Source organism: Syngnathoides biaculeatus, chromosome 6, assembly GCF_019802595.1.
Source record: "Syngnathoides biaculeatus isolate LvHL_M chromosome 6, ASM1980259v1, whole genome shotgun sequence".
NCBI lineage: Eukaryota > Metazoa > Chordata > Actinopteri > Syngnathiformes > Syngnathidae > Syngnathoides > Syngnathoides biaculeatus.
Window position 1 is genome coordinate 32,989,011 of NC_084645.1, and position 17,271 is coordinate 33,006,281.

Consider the following 17,271-nt stretch of genomic DNA (forward strand, 5'->3'; position numbering starts at 1 on the left):
GGCACAATATTGTCTTAAAATTCAACCCAAAATGATGTGAAATACAGTATCGGTCCTTAACTCCAAACTTTTCAGGTCTGTTCACTGGATGTGTAGTCATATTTCTGATATTTATATCATCACGTAAAACCTTGCAGAGCATCAAAATCCTTCTGCCGATAGCAGTATTCAAGTCGACGTAGTAAAGGCATAGATGTTCTGTTGTATGCATACATATCTCAAATGCGTAGAAAAAAAAATTCACAAACACACCTATTCCAGTATAATCATGTATTTGTTGAATATGTTTTTTTGTTGTCTACACCCATTTCCTCATGTACACACTTTTAAGTGTTGCAGTGAATAATATAGTTGTATTAACTTTTCTTTTTTTTTTTTTTACAGACACACTGTAACAGTTTTATTGTTGTAGGTATACTTTGTAGTGGTGTCCCACTGTGTTATAGCATTTTCACAGTTGGCTTCAGGTTTGGGGGAAAAATCATCAATCACTAGTAGTTATAAAACATTCTAGAAGAGTAAAAGCTATTTTAGCTGAAAATGATTGGATGACTGCTTGTATCAATATCCATTTACTGTAGATGTAATTGCCAGGGGATCCAATACATTTCACCAATTAGGTAACATAAATTATTGTTCTATGAAAACTTTTTTTTATACCGACTTGGTACTTTATCAAGGTAAAAGTTTTTCTCAGTCGGCTGTTGTAAAAATTGTATATGTAAATTCCATTTACCGTAATTAACGGCCGACAGACCGGACCTGATTATAAGCCTCACCCAGTAAATTTGTAAAGGAAATATAATTTGGTACACACATAGGCCGCAGCCGTGTAAAAGCCGCAAGTGCCCACATTGAAACCGACATTGAAACGCGAGATAGTTACAAAGAAAGACGATACATAGTTTCACGCTCGCGCCACTGTGCTAACGCTAGGGTCGCGCTAACAGGGCTGGTTAGAAAAAAAAAAAAAAATATCGGTAAATATCACTGAAAGACGCCAGTAACACATCAGCAACACGCTAGCACAGCGCTAACAGGGCTGGAGTGGTAAAAGTCACTTCCTCGGCACATATATTCCACCGGTCTCGCGCTGACCTTTTCCGCTCGAGTGCCCCCTTGTGGCCGTTCGAAAAAATGCACAAATTATAAGACGCAGGTTTGAAAGCGTCTGATAAAAGTCGCGGCGTATAGGCTGGAAATTACAGTATTTTTTGTTTTTTTACACTAAAAGAAAATTATTCTGACAACCTATTCTTACGAAATCCCCAACAAAAAAAATAACCAGTTTGCATTGAACAAATATGCACACATTTATTTTGAAAGTATAAAATTTCACACTATAAAGGCCACTTTTCAGAGTAAATCAATAAGCTGTCTTGTCAGGCTTACAAAGAGAAAAACCTTGTCCTCTGCTGTTTTAACATACTGCCTCAGTTCTGTGGCAAAACACAAATTGTTCTACTCTACCACAGAAACAGGTTGGCAAAAACTGAATAATTTACGCTTTCTAAGAGAATGAATGGCAGGAGAGTGACAATTCCTGACTTGTACAATCCAGCCTTGCCGCAGGAAATCCCGAGACTTCACTTGCTTTATTAGAAGCGGCGTGCAGGCACAGCATGACATTACAGGCACTGTTTGCCTTCTACTGGGAAACTCAAAGTGGACATTCTTTAAAATGGCACCGCGAGAGGGATCCCTGTGGTGGGACTCATCCCTGTGCAGGGAATCTCGTGCTTCAGAGCTCAGTTTGTTACCATCGGGTTCACTGCAGATCCGCTGAGGTGTCCAGAGAGGGCGAGCAATGCTTTTACATTCCTACGCATGCTCGTCAACTGTGATGTGACGCCCTCTGAGGTAGAACAGTTGTACCAAAAAAGACAAAGTATTTTCAAAGTATGAAAATTAGTAACAGTCCCAAAAATAAACTTAACAGAGCGGAGTCATTAAAAGGAGACGAAAATAATGTCACATTTCAGCACAACAATATGTTTGACTTCCTTCACCTCTCAGGCAAAATGGCGCTTACACGAAACGGAACCATCGGATCTACAGTGGGACGTCGCTCCAGTTAGGGTGAAATTGCTCTCCTCCCCGCCGTCAAAAACGCTACCAAAGAGTGCAAACGACAACAACAACAACAACCAAAAAAAGTCAACAAAGGGAAATATATCAGACACTTGTCATGTCAGAGAGGGCACATTCCCACACACAGAATACAACATGTTTGTCTTTCACACTAAAAAGTAAACCTGTCGCATCCCTTTTGGAGGCTCAGGTCTCCCCTGAAGGCTGGAATGAGTGAAGCGAGCTAAACTGGCCTCGCTGGTAGTCAAGACTCGGCTGCAGGGTAAGCAGCCCCCGCCATATTGACTAGGACCAGCTGCTGTTCATCAAATCTGATGTCTTCTTGCGGGTGATGATGCTTTCCGTCGACTTGAGGAGGCGCTCTAGACAAGGCGCGTTGATTTTACCCTGCGGAGGACCTTTGGGCGTGGAGTCTGTGTTTGCGGGGCTGTCTGTGGTGGAGGACACGGCACTGTCCTGCGTTAAGTCTCTAGGGGTCGCCATGTTCCGGGGGGCGGCCTGGGCCTGCTCTGCTGTTGGGGAGCAGATGGGGGACGTGTGAAGCCATTTCAGATTGTTTGCTGAGTAAGCTCCGGGAGGTGTGAGGTCGGTGACCCGAAGAGGTTTGGCTGCCACCAGAGTATCGGCGATGGTGACGGGGCTCACTGCTGCAGTTGGTGTCGCATGGGAAAGCTGTTGAGGAAGTAAGAACAAGGTAGAGTCATCCAACCATCCATTTTCTGAGCCCCCATATCCTAACAAGGGTCACGCGAATGCTAGAGCCTATCCCAACAATCGTCAAGCAGAAGGCAGAATACACCCTGAACTGGTTGCCAGCCAATCGCAGGGCACATGGAGACAGACAACAGTCACGCTCACAATAACACCTAAGGGCAATTTAGATTCTCCAATGAATGCAGGTTTTTGGGATGTGGGAGGAAACCGGAGTGCCCGGAGGAAAACCACGCAGGCACTCGGAGAACATTCAAACTCTACACACAGGAGGGGCCCAGGATTTGAACCCGTGTCCTCAAATTCTGAGGCAAACCAGTCGACCACTAGACCACCACTGCGGTTAATTAATCACTCAAACATTGTTCATACCATGCCGTTGACTGTGTGCTAATAATATACATGAATTCTGTAAAATGTAAAAATGTACAATGATAAATGTTCCACGACACATGTGATGCCACCCAACCATTTTTGTCTGGATGTTGGAGACATGATTTGTATGTCTGGAGAGCAACGCCACTGTTATTTGTTTGGAGGGCGTAGTAGGAGGCAGCATTCCATACACTGCTGTGACTATGCCAGCATAAAAGTGCTCGAGCCGTGAGCGTTTTCCTCTGCTTTCTGTATCACGATGCACAAACTTTTGGGACATTTTGAGAGCGAGGGGGGAGAAGACAATGAACACTACTAAAAATTAGGACTTTCGCAACAAGCCTTGGGGCAGAAATAATATTTTTAGACAAGCAAGGCATAGAAATGGACATATGATATGATGAAAAGATAAGGAACACACAGCCAAAATTATAGTTAATAAAATCTTAACGATTTCAACAATCAAGTAGAGACCCACACACCACAGAAATTTCTTTTCCTTATCGCGACTAAACAGTAATCTTTTGGTTAATTACTTTGATTACACATTGTTACTTACAAATGATTTCTAATTGACTATTATTTGACTCAATAGTGACTTTAAGACCGACAGGTAGTTTCAAACTTTTGTCTGTTTTCATGCTGTGACTGATGACACACACAAATGTGCTGATGTCAGACCAACCCAACAGGTTACCTGAGCCAATAAAACCCAAATGATCTGATGAAAGACATATTTGCATATGTGAGGGTGCACGCATCACTTTTCACAAAGTACTGGTTATACTTTATTTGTGTAATAGTTATCCAAGAGAGGCAAGGCAAAGTGTAAAATCATGAAGGTGTGTTACACACTTTGGCAATTGAATGTCACAGAATGTTCTGACCTTTTTATTCCCTAAGGGACACTCCTTCAAAATTACCTTTTCTCCACTGTGATTGTTCACATGGAACACGAAACTAATACTGTATGTCAGTAAAAATAGCTTCCAATCCTCCCTTAACGGTCTTAGACCCGTGATTGAGTAATAGTAGAATTTTAATCCCCATTTCCCTGTGTTGCCACCACCCTGTTCTTGGCAGTAAAGGTTTTTGAAATGAAGCTTTTTTTTTTTTTTGGAGGGGTAATATGTTACTTTACCTTTAGTTTCTTGGCAGGAACGCCTTCTTCTGTGTGGGTGACGGCCAGTTGGTGGAGGGGTTTTACATTAGGGAACCAACTTTTCAGCATTTCCTCCATTTTAAGAATGATACTAATGTATTTCTCCCTGAAAAGGCAAAGAAACAAAGAGTGAGAAAAACCTGATAATATATGAGGTATGCTTGCACGAATCAGAGTAATCTGTCTGAAATCTTGCCAACCTCTGCGGTGAAATTTTATCTCTCTTTTAAGCTCACACAGGAAATATGCACTCTGAAAGAGCCAAGTGAACAATTACGCTCTTAAAAAGCCCGAGCGCCATGTGCGGGGAGGAAAAATTCTTCTCGGTCCATTTCTCACGTTTGGTGCTCACACGTGGCCTCATGTTTAAGAGTTCCACTCGCCTCTAAATTTAAAGCAGCAAAGCTGCCATGCTTTCCAGGAGCGTCACCGTGAAAATAAACTCGTCGCCGTGACGCATTTCTCATCGGAGGCGGGCAGAATGCCTTTAATTTCAAGACCATCAAATCCAGATGGTGGTTACGGATTAGCCGGTGTCATATGATCAGGACCTTCTTTCCTTACTCGTTTCAGAGTGTGTTAAATTAATGTGAAAGATTATCTGTAACAGTGACTGCTAAAAAAGTCACTTTGATCCTATCTGCCATTGTGTGCCTGTTCAAGCTGCCAGCTGGCAGCACCGAGCGGGCACTTGGGGGAGGAGCGGGTAAGAGGGGATTTAGATCCACCTTCCAGCCTCGACCTAGACTGTCTACAGGGAGGCTGCCACACCCACGCTTTGTCTCCCTGATGACGGCAGCAGCTGGCGGCTGAAGGCACCAATTAGTGCGCGCCCACTTGAGCTGATGTCAGTATACCACCACTGGCAGCACATTGCATGCAGAACGCGAAGACGCTGTTTCATTCTTATCCGGTCAGAGCAATCGCATGTATTGTTAGCGAAGTGGCGCTTCTGAATTTTCAAGCATAGTATTTGATTAGGATATGCTTGCATTCAGTATTTATAGAAATGCAAAGGTTTTTTGGGGGGTTGAACAATTATACAGATTTGGTCTTGAGTGCAAAGCAAAACATTTTTGAGGTTGTTAATATATATATATATATTTCAATATGATTATAAAAGCATCACACATTTACACATTATGTAACACTTGCACATTCTTATAGATATCGCATAAAGCTGGATCAAACTTAGATCATAAATATTTTTTTGACATTCAGAGGTAGTCATTGAACTATTTATTATGCTATTAAAAGGCATTTTATTTTTTGTCATTGAGCTAAATTTTGTCACGTTTAGCTACTATCCAACCAAAAGCACATGTCTTTTTTTTCCCCATTACTGTCTATTGTACTTTAATGCACCGAGTCACAACATACCAAATTTCCCAGGGGAACCAAAGGCGTACTATGGTTACTGTATTGCTCATGAAACTAATGGGTACAAAAACAATGGAAAAACCTGTCTTTGAACTCAAAACTGAACATTGTTATATTTGTAAAGGCTTTTGTATTGGATCTTATGAGCGTACCTTATGTTGCCTGAATGGAAATTAGTGTGGAAAAACATTTACAGCTCTACAGTACAAATGGACAGAAGAATTAGTGTTCAGAATGTTCTTCTTTAAGGACGGGTGATCTGACACGCCATTATAGTATCTAATCAAGCAAAAGCTAGAGTGCAGCTTCCACATGGAGCCTTATTCATTTTTAACGAGATGCCCGACTGCAGTGAGACGCTGCAATCGCTGCAGTAATTTTATCCTGAAAGTGTGTGTGGAGGGGCTGGTTTTGGAGCTGTGGCGGGGGGTTGCATCCAGCTGTGTGCCATGCGTTCTAGACATGGTGGATTTGAGGATGGCAATCACAATTTCTAGTAGTATTTCTATATACTAATGCTAAAAGGTACTTGTTTAGCCATCAAAACAGCAACCATTTCCTTTGATTCTTTTTTTAAAAAAAAAAGCTCAGGGTCACAGCAAATGGAACAGTGTATATACACTACACTGCATCGAGAAAACTAATTCACCAATATTTCACCCTTACTCGTCATTCTTCAAGACGTTTTGGACAATTCTGTGCTTCCAAATTTGTAGGAACAGTTTAGAGAACCCCCACCATATCCATAAAATGAGGCTTGGATGAGTTTTGTGGGTGTAGTGGGAGTCCAAGTGACCTCTGATTTCAAAAAGTCACAATTTATCTAACCGATGCATGCCAAATTCTTATTGAGAATCTTCCCAAAATCTGAAATGCCCCCAATATTTCCAACCTTATAACCTTATAAGGACTATAAACAGACACATGCATCATCAGAGTATCTAGGTTTAGATGAGTACAAGGAGGAGTTGAAGTATCTTGGGGTCTTCAATGGAAAAGAATGAAGCGGGAGATCGACAGATGGATTGGTGCAGCGTCTGCAGTGATGCGGACTTTGTACTGGTCCGTTGTGGTAAAGAGGGAGCTAATTCGAAAGGTGAAGCTCTCAATTTACCAGTCGATCTATGTTGCTACCCTCACCTATGGGCATGAGCTGTGGGTCGTGACCGAAAGAACAAGGTCCCGGATACAAGCGGCCGAAATGAGTTTCCTCCGCAGGGTGTCTGTGCTCTTCCTTAGAGATGGGGTGAGAAGCTCAGTCATCCAGGAGGGGCTCAGTGTCGAGGCATTGCTCCTCCGCATTGAGAGGAGCCAGATGAGGTGGCTGAGGCATCTGATTCAGATGCCTCCCGGACACCTCCCCGGTGAGGTGTTCTGGGCATGTCCCACTGGAAAGGGACCCAGAGGACAACCCAGGACATGCTGGAGAGACTATGTCTCTCGGTTGGCTTGGGAACGCCTCGGGATCTCTCCGGAAGAGAAGAAGTGGCTGGGGAAAGGGAAGTCTTGATATCCCTGCTGAAGCTACTTCCCCCACGACCCGACCCGGAAAAGCGGTAGATAATGGATGGATGTGTACACATACCCCAAGTAGGGCTTCTGTAGAACACCCAGGATCCTTTGGATTCTGTCCATGGCAACACTCTCTTGGAAACCGCTGAGTCCTGTAGAGGGAAAATGTTATAACATCTGCGTCGAGTTGACAGCAGGACAGCACTGTGTGGAGAACAGATGGCTTGCGTAAAATGTGCGTTTGTGTGTCTTTGGTGTGTTTATGCGATCCTCCTCGCGCTGTGGCCAGGTAGTGTTGGCTCACACAAGGTTTTTGGGATCATATAGTGAACAGCCCATCTGAACATGATGCTCGCCTTCCTTGCAGAGACCTTTTCTGTTCCCATCAGCCCAATAATCAAGAGCGGCTCTTGCTCCGTACAAATGTGGTACACGATGTTCTCACTCCACTGTGCCAGACATCTCATTTACAGTGAAGGTTGAAGTGTGACGTTGCATGTTGTCAAGTTGCTAAAAATAAATCCAAATGTTTTAGTTTTTCTTTTAAACCTGGCATGAGGCCATCTTGAATGAGTTTCATTCTATCAAAATATGTATCTAGCGATTAAAACCTTTAGTCAAAATTACATAACTGTCCATTGTTATACGCTTACACACATGCAAACACACGCACAGTAAATGAAACTAGAAGACTTACTTTCTCTGTATCTCCCTGAACGAAGGCCATTCAAGATTGATGACAGTGGTTGAATGTAGCATTGGAGCTCAATACACTAAAAAGAAGAACACATTCATTCGTTATTGACGTCTTTGGCCTCATTTACACCAAACAATACAGTTGCAAATAGAGAGAAACTTTTTTTTTGTTTCAATTGTAAAATGTTGCCAAAATAACTTGACCAACCACAGTTCTGCAATTCGGGGAGTAAGAATAGGCATGGTAATTAGGTGATTAAGAATTTGTAGACTTGAGCGGCTGCACTTGAAAGTCTCACGATAGTTTTTGGTCTAAAGAACAACAACGTGACATAACCAAAAGGAAGTTGAGGTTTACCCGTGCTTACAGCGACGATGACCTTCGTCTGCTCAGTTTGACATTTGCATCAAAACTGTCATTCAGAATATTCAGAGAATAATTAAAAAATAGAGACGAAAAATTAATTGATCGCTTGATTGATTTTGACTGTAGTTTGATTGTAGACCATCAAGGAAAAAGAATCAAATGCCCACTCATAGTTAAGGGTACAAACTGTAGTGATATGGTGCCACAGTGGAACTAGACACGCCGCAGTCTATCGATAGTTCAGAGAATCATCACCTTCGAGCAACAATGCGAATGCCAGATTAATGACATAAAACAAATCTAAAAAAAAAAAAAACAAAAACAAAAGAACCATATCCCAAAAAGTAAGAACCCTCAATGCTGTCTTTTCCTTTGTTGTCCTTTGTATGCCGTTTTAAGGTCATCTTTGTCAATTAATTGGGAACACTCTGCGTGACATGATATCATTTGATTTATGAACCAGACACAGCTATAACCATTGAGCTGTCAAAATTTAGGATGGAAACTCAAACGAGATCCGATTTAACTGTCCCAATCTGAACGTTGGCATGCACTACTGGCTTGGACCACTTGGTTGAAATGTGGAATAAATTAATTAAAGAGAAGATTTTTAATGACAGTATTCAGTGTCAACACCTAACAGTTGCTAGACATGACTCAGCCCGTGTCTCCGCCCCCTGTCCCCCCTTTTCATGGTGCGGATTTATAGTAGAAAAGATGACTAATTCTGCTGACACTGGGGAGCTGAGGTGGATCCCTCCCGCGCATCGTGTCATTCATGAGGCACTTGTAAAAACGTCAGACGGTTGATACTGGTCGGAGGGCACGGCCCAGATTTGCTGATACCACCTTTGGAAGTCCGACGGGATTCATGGACAAGCTCACCTTTCGGGTGAAAAGTCGTTCCTTCTCGGACTGACTGGAAATGATTCGTCCTCCCTCCTCCTCTGTGAAGCTGCGGCGTCGCTTCATCATCTCGCCTTGTTGTGTTTTACACAGTTCAATGGCATTCCTGCCCCATGTTTCCATACAGCTGGAGGGAGACCCCCGTGTGGACGCCTCATGGCTCCAGCGGCTGTCAGTTGGAGGGGCACCTGACTGGTCGTAGGTCCTCTCTGACTCCTGTTCGCTGGTGCTGTCCTCAGTGTCACTCGCGAGCCAGTCGATGGAGTTGTCCGAATCAGTAGCAGACATCCTTGGCGGCAGGTTTTAACTACCATTGACCATCACTGACCTGAAACAAGAGATTTGCCATTAGTATCATCAAACAATTGTGGTCACTCACTCGTGTGGTTCTTCGTTCACACCTTTGCTATAGCGTGGATTTTTAAGCGACCGTTTTTTATGGTTTGTTACAAAATACAGGGAAGTCTAAAACTAAGGTTGCGTGCCTTCAGAGTTGCACCACGTTGTGCCGCAGCATGCTGGACCACACGAAGCGCGACTAGGAGAGATACAGTGTAATTAAGAGCAAGGAGAAGACGACAAGGCCCACAACTGAGGTCCAATAATTTCATTTCCACAGAGCAATAAGAATATATGCCCAACAGTATTGCTGTATACTCTTTGTATGGGTTTTTGCGGTAATTTTTAGAAATTCTAATAATTTGAATAACCCATCCATGGCATTTTTAGTATTGTTAACATCAAGGTAAAAGAATTTTGTTTGATTAAATTACATGAGCCAGCACGGCGGAAGAGTGGTTGTGTTGTCTGCCTCACAGTTCTAAGGACTGGTGTTCAAATCTCGGCACACCCTGTGTGGCGTTTGCATGTTCTCCCCTTGTCTGTATGGGTTTTGTCAGGCCACTCTGGTTCCCTCCCACATCCCAAAAACATGTATTCACTGGAGACTCTAAATTACCCCTAGGTGTGATTGTGAGTGCGACAGTTGTCTGTCTCCATGTGCCCTGCGATTGGCTGACAACCAGTTCGCGGTGTACCCTGACTCCTGCCCAATGACGGCTGGGATGCGTCTGCCTCACAGTTCTAAGGACTGGGATTTAAATCTCGGCACACCCTGTGTGGGGTTTGCATGTTCTCCCCGGTGCCTGTGTGGGTTTTTCTCTGGCCACTCCGTTTTCCTTCCAAAACCATCTATTCATTGGAGACTAAATTGCCCTTAGGTGTGATTGTGAGTGCGACTGTTGTCTGTCTCCATGTGCCCTGCGATTGGCTGGCAGCTAGTTCGGTGTACCATGCCTCGTGCCCGATGACGGCTGGGATTGGCTCCAGCACTCCCGCGACCTTCGTGAGGATAAGCGGCTCAGAAAATGGATGGATATACAATGTTGAACCTGCCTTTATTTTGTGCCAGTTAACTGGGAGAGACTTACAGCTTGATCCGTGTTGTCATATTTCAATAACTGCGCAAACATGAGTGCGTACAGGCACTTAAGTTTAAATGTGTTTAAAGTGTGACAGATAGGTTTAAAAAAGGGGTGGGGGTTCTTCAATGGTCTCTATATCATGGGTTTTCATCTACATGTATTGCAGATGGTTTTGGAATGTATCCCTTGCGCCAAACAGCGGTTCACTCCAAAATAAAACCAAAAAGTGTCCAACATGAAGTCTAATATTATAAGTGCAAAATACCACGAGGCCTCCAATGAACCCGACATCTCCAACTCGCATCATTATATAAAGGCAGCCTGACCAGATGGCGATGACCACAATCACCTGTCTGTTTTGCAGACTGCAACACCTGAGCCAGTAAACACACAGAAAAGAAGGGCAAACACCCAGAAGCCCTCACAGCACTTCTGCGCATCCCACAAATCTTCCAAATCATTGTCATGGTGACATCTCCAAATCAAAACTGGACAAACTGGGGAGTTCTCTCCCATTGGGTCTCAGTCAAAAGGCCGACCAGCTGCTTCCTTGCTCTCCACTCATTCATAAACATTGCTTGTTTTTTTAAGGAGGGGGCAGGGGTCTGCCACCATGGTGACCAGTGGCTCAGGCAGCCAACCTCCACCAACCCCCCAACACCACCCAGGCCCATGAACACAAGTGACCCTCAGATGTGGCGGCAAAAAAAAAAAAAAAAAAAAAAAAAAAAAAAGAGTTCACTAAAAAGGGAGTGTGACACTGTCTGAGAATATCTTTCTTTTTTCTAGATGGATCGGTTCACGTCCAACGTGTTTCCTCAGTGATTAGAAGATCTCTCAAGTGCAGGAAGCGAGAAGCATTTTCAGCACACAGGATTATTTTGGTGGAGGTTAAAATGCTTTCGCGCCTGCCATGTCTCTCGCTTCCTGTGATTTTGTTGAGAAAGAGTTAATTGCTCCCTGATTCTTTGTCCCCTCTGATCTTATCTCACAAGTGGCGGGGTGGAGCAAATGGCTGCAGATTCTACAAGCTCGACAAAATCAAAAGAGCCAGCAAGAGACAAACTTAAAAAAAAAAAAAAAAACAAGACAAATAAAATGACCTGAAAAGGTGTTTGGACAGTGGCCAGGTTGCTGCGCAACAGGGCGAACAAACTGCCATGGACGAGTGAGACAGAAGTCAATTAATATTGCATTTTAGACTGAATAAAACAGAAGTATGCACACTTCCGAGACTCTCGAGGCATGATCGACTACAGAGGAACAGAGGACAAAAACTTAATCATGCCCTTGTGTCAAAGTGTTCAGCGCTGCCTACATAGTTTAATCTCATTTAATCTAATAATACAACACTATAATCCGCAATGCCTGTACAGTACTATAATTTAGAAAGAACTAAAATGGGGGCAAGATAACACTCTCTAAATGCCTTTGAGGTATTGAATAATACTTCTGACATGACTGAACATTTATATAATTTTGGAGGGTTCTATTTTATACAAAGCACATAAACACTTGTTAAATACAACGTTTTAGTCTTATGAAAGTCATAAAAGGAATACATTTGAATTGAAATATTTAAACATTTTCACCGAGGTCTGACCACAGCCAATATTTGCATTCACCTGTGTATGTGCGGGGCTCCAATTGAGATGACCACTATTTTAAAAACACCTAAAATGAAAATGTATTTTCTATGTTTTTTTTTGAGGGGGGTGGGGGGGAATCAAGTAAAATTTTGTTTCCGCCCCCAAAACCAAAAAAGCAAGGTAATGAGGTCCCATCGGCAGATGTTCAGACACAATGGACTTCCTCATCAATGGCATTGGTAAATTTGGCAACACGCACGGTGAGATTAGAAAAAGGGGGAAAAAAGAAAGCAAAGGACACGATGAAAGTAAGCATTATATTCAAACTACCTCATTACGCTTCCTTTTCAGTAAGCCTACTACAGCCGGTATTTTGTCACGTATGCATGGGATTCCTCTGGGGGATTTTGAGTAAATATTTACGAACAAATGTAAGAACGTGGTGATATTTTAATGAGCGTTGAATACGAAGTCGACGCATACCTTCCTTCCTTCCTTCCTTCCTTCCTCTGTGGAGCGGACCGGTCCTGTTCCTTTGTTCGGCGAGGGGAACGGAGCTCGTCTTCGGACCGGGAGCTGAGCAGACGTGCCGTACGTGAGTGGAGCGAATGCGGAGGTCTCGCGACCCAACGAGCTGAGCCCGTGTTGTTTCTCCCGAGACAACGTGTCTGCGAGGGCGTGGTCACGGGCGGCCAACGCGCCCATTTGCCCCGGTGGAGGGCCCGGCCGACAAATGGGCTTGTTCCCTGCGAGCAGGCCCCGCGCAATAGGCTCAAATGGTTTACATATGCAAATGAGATGCAGATTACCCAAACACGTGAACACGCGGATCGCTTTCGTTTCAGATGGGCGAAAAGTCAACCTCCTTTTTTTTGGGGGGGGGGGGGGGGCATTCCAGAAGCGCTCTTCCTCGTTATGTCATATGGACACCATGATGGCTGACTTTGTGGCGCAGCCCTTAAATGCGCACTCAGCAAGTTCAACAACGACCAGTACCAGTAAGGGTTGGCAGATTTGAATTATTTGGTTGTTTTAGTTGACAACCAATCAATTATTTTATTTATGTCATTTAATGATGCGAACAACAAATCCATCCATTTTCAGAGCTGGTTATCCTCACGAGGGTCGTGGTAGTGCTGGAGCCTATCCCAGCTGTCAAAGCTTTAATGATTACTTGATTTCAAAAGTAACTTTTTAGTTACTTTCCGCAGTTGCAGAAATTTCACTTATCTGCAATACAAAAAAGAGCATTAGACAAACAGTACCCATGACTTGAAGAGCAAGAACACATTCTTTGTTCTCTGTGACAAGTTTATGTAGCAGTTTAACTTGCAAAGCTGTGGATGACTTGATGGGGTGGGGGTGGGGGGTGGAAAGTACTCTATAGTGTAACCCATTAAAGCAGCTCATGAATAGCCCGGGCTTCTGACGCTTGACTGTTGCTAATGTGGTATTTAAAGTACATGAACCTAACTGAAGCTGTCCTTGAAGAATCGACAGCCGTATTGTCCTATCCGGGGTGACCAATGAGGACACCACACATATTTTCCACTTTTGCTCTTTTTTTTTTTCCCAACACAAAACACTGCTTCAATCGCGTTAACGCACCCATAGCGACAGTTTCGATCCACTGACGTATGGTCCAGCTGACAAGTGCTTAATTTAACCAGATAGAGCTGTGCTGACAGTAAAAGCCGGGATACGGTGGTATTTGAGTGCTTGTCGTGTTATGAGTGACATGTTACGGCACGATTTCATGGCAGAAGTCTGTACGAGAATGTGTTTTTGGGGTCGTGAGTAGAAATCCAGCGGGACTGTATATTCCTCGATTATTGGGTGGATTACTCGCTAGGTTCATCAATTCTATAAATACTGGACTATGAAAGTCCTAAACAACGTTAAAGAGTTCCCCTAAATAGGGCCATGAACGGGGAATATTGTGCTTTTCCAAATACTGTATGTTGCCATTGTTATTAATACTCTCTGGTTGTTTTCACTTTTTGTTTTATAAGACTAGTTTTTGTCTTATAAGACCCCAAATTTTTAGTCAAATCTGGATCTCAACCGTGGCTGACTTTATCTATCATCTGTTATATTTTGGCGTACGTTGAAGAAGGCTACGGGGCTATTTTGAAAAAGTAAGGAGGACAAAGTAGTTACTGTAATTTCCTGCCTACAGAGTGCACCAGATTATAAGTCTCACCCAGTTCATTTGTAAAGGAAATACCATTTGGTACATACATAAGCCGCATCTGTGTAAAAACCGCAAGTTCCCATATTGAAACCCGCATTGAAACACGAGATATTTACAATGAAAGACGGTACACAGAGTTTTAATATATTAGCTTAGCTTAACATAGCAACAACACAGTAGCATGAACTGGACTGGTTAAAAAAAAAAACATACCGGTAAAAAAAATAAAAATAAATAGCCGCAGCAGCTACACAGTAGCAACATGGTAGGACAGCACTAACAGGGCCGGTTAAAAAAAACATACCTAAATCACTGAGACACAGCAGTAACACAGCGCTAACGCTACTGCAGTGCTAACAGGACCGGTTAAAAAAAAAAAAAACATACCGGTAAAAGTCACTTCCTCAGCACATATATTCCACCGGTGTCACTCTTACCTTTTCCGCTCAAGTATCCCCTTGCGGCCGTTAGTAAAAATTCAGACATTAGTCGCATCGCCGCATAAGCCGCAGGGTTCAAAGCGTGTGAAAAAAGTCGCGACTTTTAGGCCGGAAATTACAGTATTCATTTTAAAACGTAGGGAATAAAAGTAAAAAGTCATCAGAAAAATGAAAACTCAAGTAAAGTAAAAATACCCCCCCCCCCAAAATCTTAAATATTAAGTGTTTGTATTTCACTTTCCACCATGATAATGATTACATCTTACTTACTGTTTTATGTAAAATTAACATCACTGATGGTGTAGTGAGACATGTTCTTTTGAACGAAATGTTCCCGAATGAAACCGCAATATCAGGAGTGCTATTTCAAATTTGGGTTTATTGGAACAGTTAACTCTCACGCTCCAAGTCCGCTCCGTGACAGATACAGTCGTAGTTTTCTGCTGGACAAGCAGAAATAATTTTACGGAGTTATAAGTCTACTCTCATTGAGGCGCAACAGAACTGCAGTCTGGTCTGGCTGCCTACGACAACTCTTGACGCCCACTGCCGCATCGCGCCCACAAGTGCACGCACCGTGAACGGCGAAAGGAGGAAGCACAAGCGAGACAAGTCTGCGCATTCGGTTAGTGAGAAAAATGGCTACTCTCAACCGGTCCGCGGTGCAAAGACTGTTTGGGAACACTGCTGTATACTGTAGTTTTTACATAATTTTTTGGATGGCATATATATATTTTCTGATGTAAAATATGTGCCATGCCTCAATAAAGGTTAGTAAAAGCTGGTGTAAAGTACAGTCCACTACAGAATACCAAGGGCAGCATACATCTGTTTCTCACAGTTCACAAACCAGTTGGACAAACACTAATTTAACATTTGATGTATTTCCTTAATTTTGTCACAAGCTCAACCTTGGGGGTAGGTTGGCACTCTACTTTTCTCCATTTTTTTTTAGGTGTTTACACACTGCGATATATTGGCCCGCCTGGATAAGAAGCCCCCTCAGTCAGGCCAGACGAGCGTGGCGAGCCTCGAGGCACAAGTGACTCATGAAGGCTCTTTCTGCAAACGTGATCACGTGCGCCTGAGATAACACCAAGTCAAACACCAGCCTCATGTCCTCGGCTCCCATGTTTGGCGTAGCCAAGCTCGCTGAAGAATGTGTCTCCCTTCACACCGCGTGTGATTTGGGTTACTAGTGAAAATTAGTCTTTAACAAGAGCATGCGGAATGACAGCTGGTAAATGACTTTAGACAGGTTTTTGTGGTGAAGTTGTTGATTTGATGGGGCTATTTAGAACCATGTTTGCAAGTTGAACAATTCAGCGTGCCCAGCACAGTATGTTCTGGAATGTTGAACCCTGGATGTGGCTTGTGTTTCCACCGCGTGCTGTGCAAGTGGGTGTAGGGATGGTGATAGCTGCGTAAGTCGTGACATCATAGCAGTATGATGCAGTGAAACTCCAATGGAGTCAATAAAAACGAGGAATGCGGCATAGTAGAGTGCTGCATGCATGGGGCCACCCTTTCAAGGCAAGGGAGCCAAAAACGGTGATTGACTGTCTTTTTGGTGCCATTCAACCATAATGATTTCTTTCTGATTATCCTTAACTGAGTGCACCTTTCCTATGGCGATCTTCAGCGCCGCCCCGTTTAGTAACAATTGCCATCTCCCACAAGCTTCCAAAATGGCTACTGAACAGAACAGGTTTGAAGTGGATTCTCTATTGCGGTATCAAATGCCCCAGACTTGTCCAAGAGGGTTCTACGGGGAGGTCTCAACTATTTCATATGTATACAAGGATATGTGCACAGAATTAAGATTTTGGACGGAGCAGGACGCAATGTCAGAGTTACAGCAAAACTTTGGTGATCGATGGAAAAAGGTTTGACGCCTCACAAACTTCATATTGCAATCCAACAGGATAAAATAGTAAAATCGTACTGCACACTGTAAAGCAGGGTGAGTACTTTTTACTTGGAAAGATCACAAGTAATATCATTGTAGTCTTTATAAGTGAGTGGAGGTATTCATTTGACTTGGCTCGTAATCGAACCCAGTGCTCCGTCTTAAAAGTCTGATGTGATACAAATGGGCAAATAGACATTTCTCTTGCATGAGATTGCGCATTTACGTGTCACTAATCCAACTCTACGGCATAAAACATGACACACTTCATTCAGCAGGTCAGTGATACGCTAACAAAGTGAAAGTTGTTCTCCTGCAATGTATAAAGCACTGATAATAATTCAATCAGACTCAGAGAAGATACTTCTCCCTCACTTACCTTCAAATATACAGCCTTGCGTTTGTTGATATTGTCCACACTTAGTTGTACTTGATCCACTTCGGTTGACACTTTGTCAGCTGTGTTTTAGGATTTGGAAAATCAATCAACCGGGCCCCTTGTAACCTAGCCGGAT

General features: G+C 43.2%; 2 protein-coding genes across 11 annotated transcripts in view; one reads left to right on the forward strand and one right to left on the reverse strand.

The window, feature by feature from the left end:
• The window catches only part of ca12 (carbonic anhydrase XII), a 103,666-nt gene that overhangs the window by 11,031 nt on the left and 75,364 nt on the right, over positions 1-17,271 (forward strand). For 3 of the 9 annotated variants that reach the window (XM_061821542.1, XM_061821537.1, XM_061821544.1), the window contains exon 3: positions 11,414-12,521. The exons of 1 other annotated variant lie outside the window; for it this stretch is intronic. The gene's annotated coding sequence lies outside the window, so the exon portion shown is untranslated. Of the gene's footprint in view, positions 1-11,399; positions 12,522-13,125; positions 13,212-13,238; positions 15,473-17,271 lie in introns of those variants that run through there. 5 more of the 9 variants (XM_061821541.1, XM_061821540.1, XM_061821543.1 and 2 more) reach the window with 5 other exon arrangements.
• Positions 1,295-17,173, reverse strand: LOC133501689 (circadian-associated transcriptional repressor). Of its 2 annotated transcripts, none has more exons than XM_061821549.1 (6): positions 17,136-17,173; positions 9,180-9,528; positions 7,929-8,004; positions 7,305-7,383; positions 4,319-4,445; positions 1,295-2,763 (listed from the first exon to the last, which is right to left on the reverse strand). In XM_061821549.1, the coding sequence occupies exons 2-6, from the start codon at positions 9,486-9,488 to the stop codon at positions 2,377-2,379; spliced, it is 978 nt and encodes a 325-aa protein (XP_061677533.1). In that variant the 5' UTR covers positions 9,489-9,528; positions 17,136-17,173; the 3' UTR covers positions 1,295-2,376. The 2 variants fall into 2 exon arrangements, with proteins under 2 accessions (XP_061677533.1, XP_061677532.1); XM_061821548.1 differs by lacking the exon at positions 17,136-17,173 and adding an exon at positions 12,697-12,931.

What these genes read in the sequence shown, in the direction of transcription:
- LOC133501689 (XM_061821549.1), bottom strand. Translation starts at nt 9,488, where the DNA reads ATGTCTGCTACTGATTCGGACAACTCCATCGACTGGCTCGCGAGTGAC. An exon ending in TTCAGGGAGATACAGAGAAA is followed by an intron (nt 7,384 to 7,928) that starts GTAAGTCTTCTA and finishes TTCCCTCTACAG; the next exon opens with GACTCAGCGGTTTCCAAGAG. An exon ending in CTACAGAAGCCCTACTTGGG is followed by an intron (nt 4,446 to 7,304) that starts GTATGTGTACAC and finishes TTGCCTTTTCAG; the next exon opens with GGAGAAATACATTAGTATCA.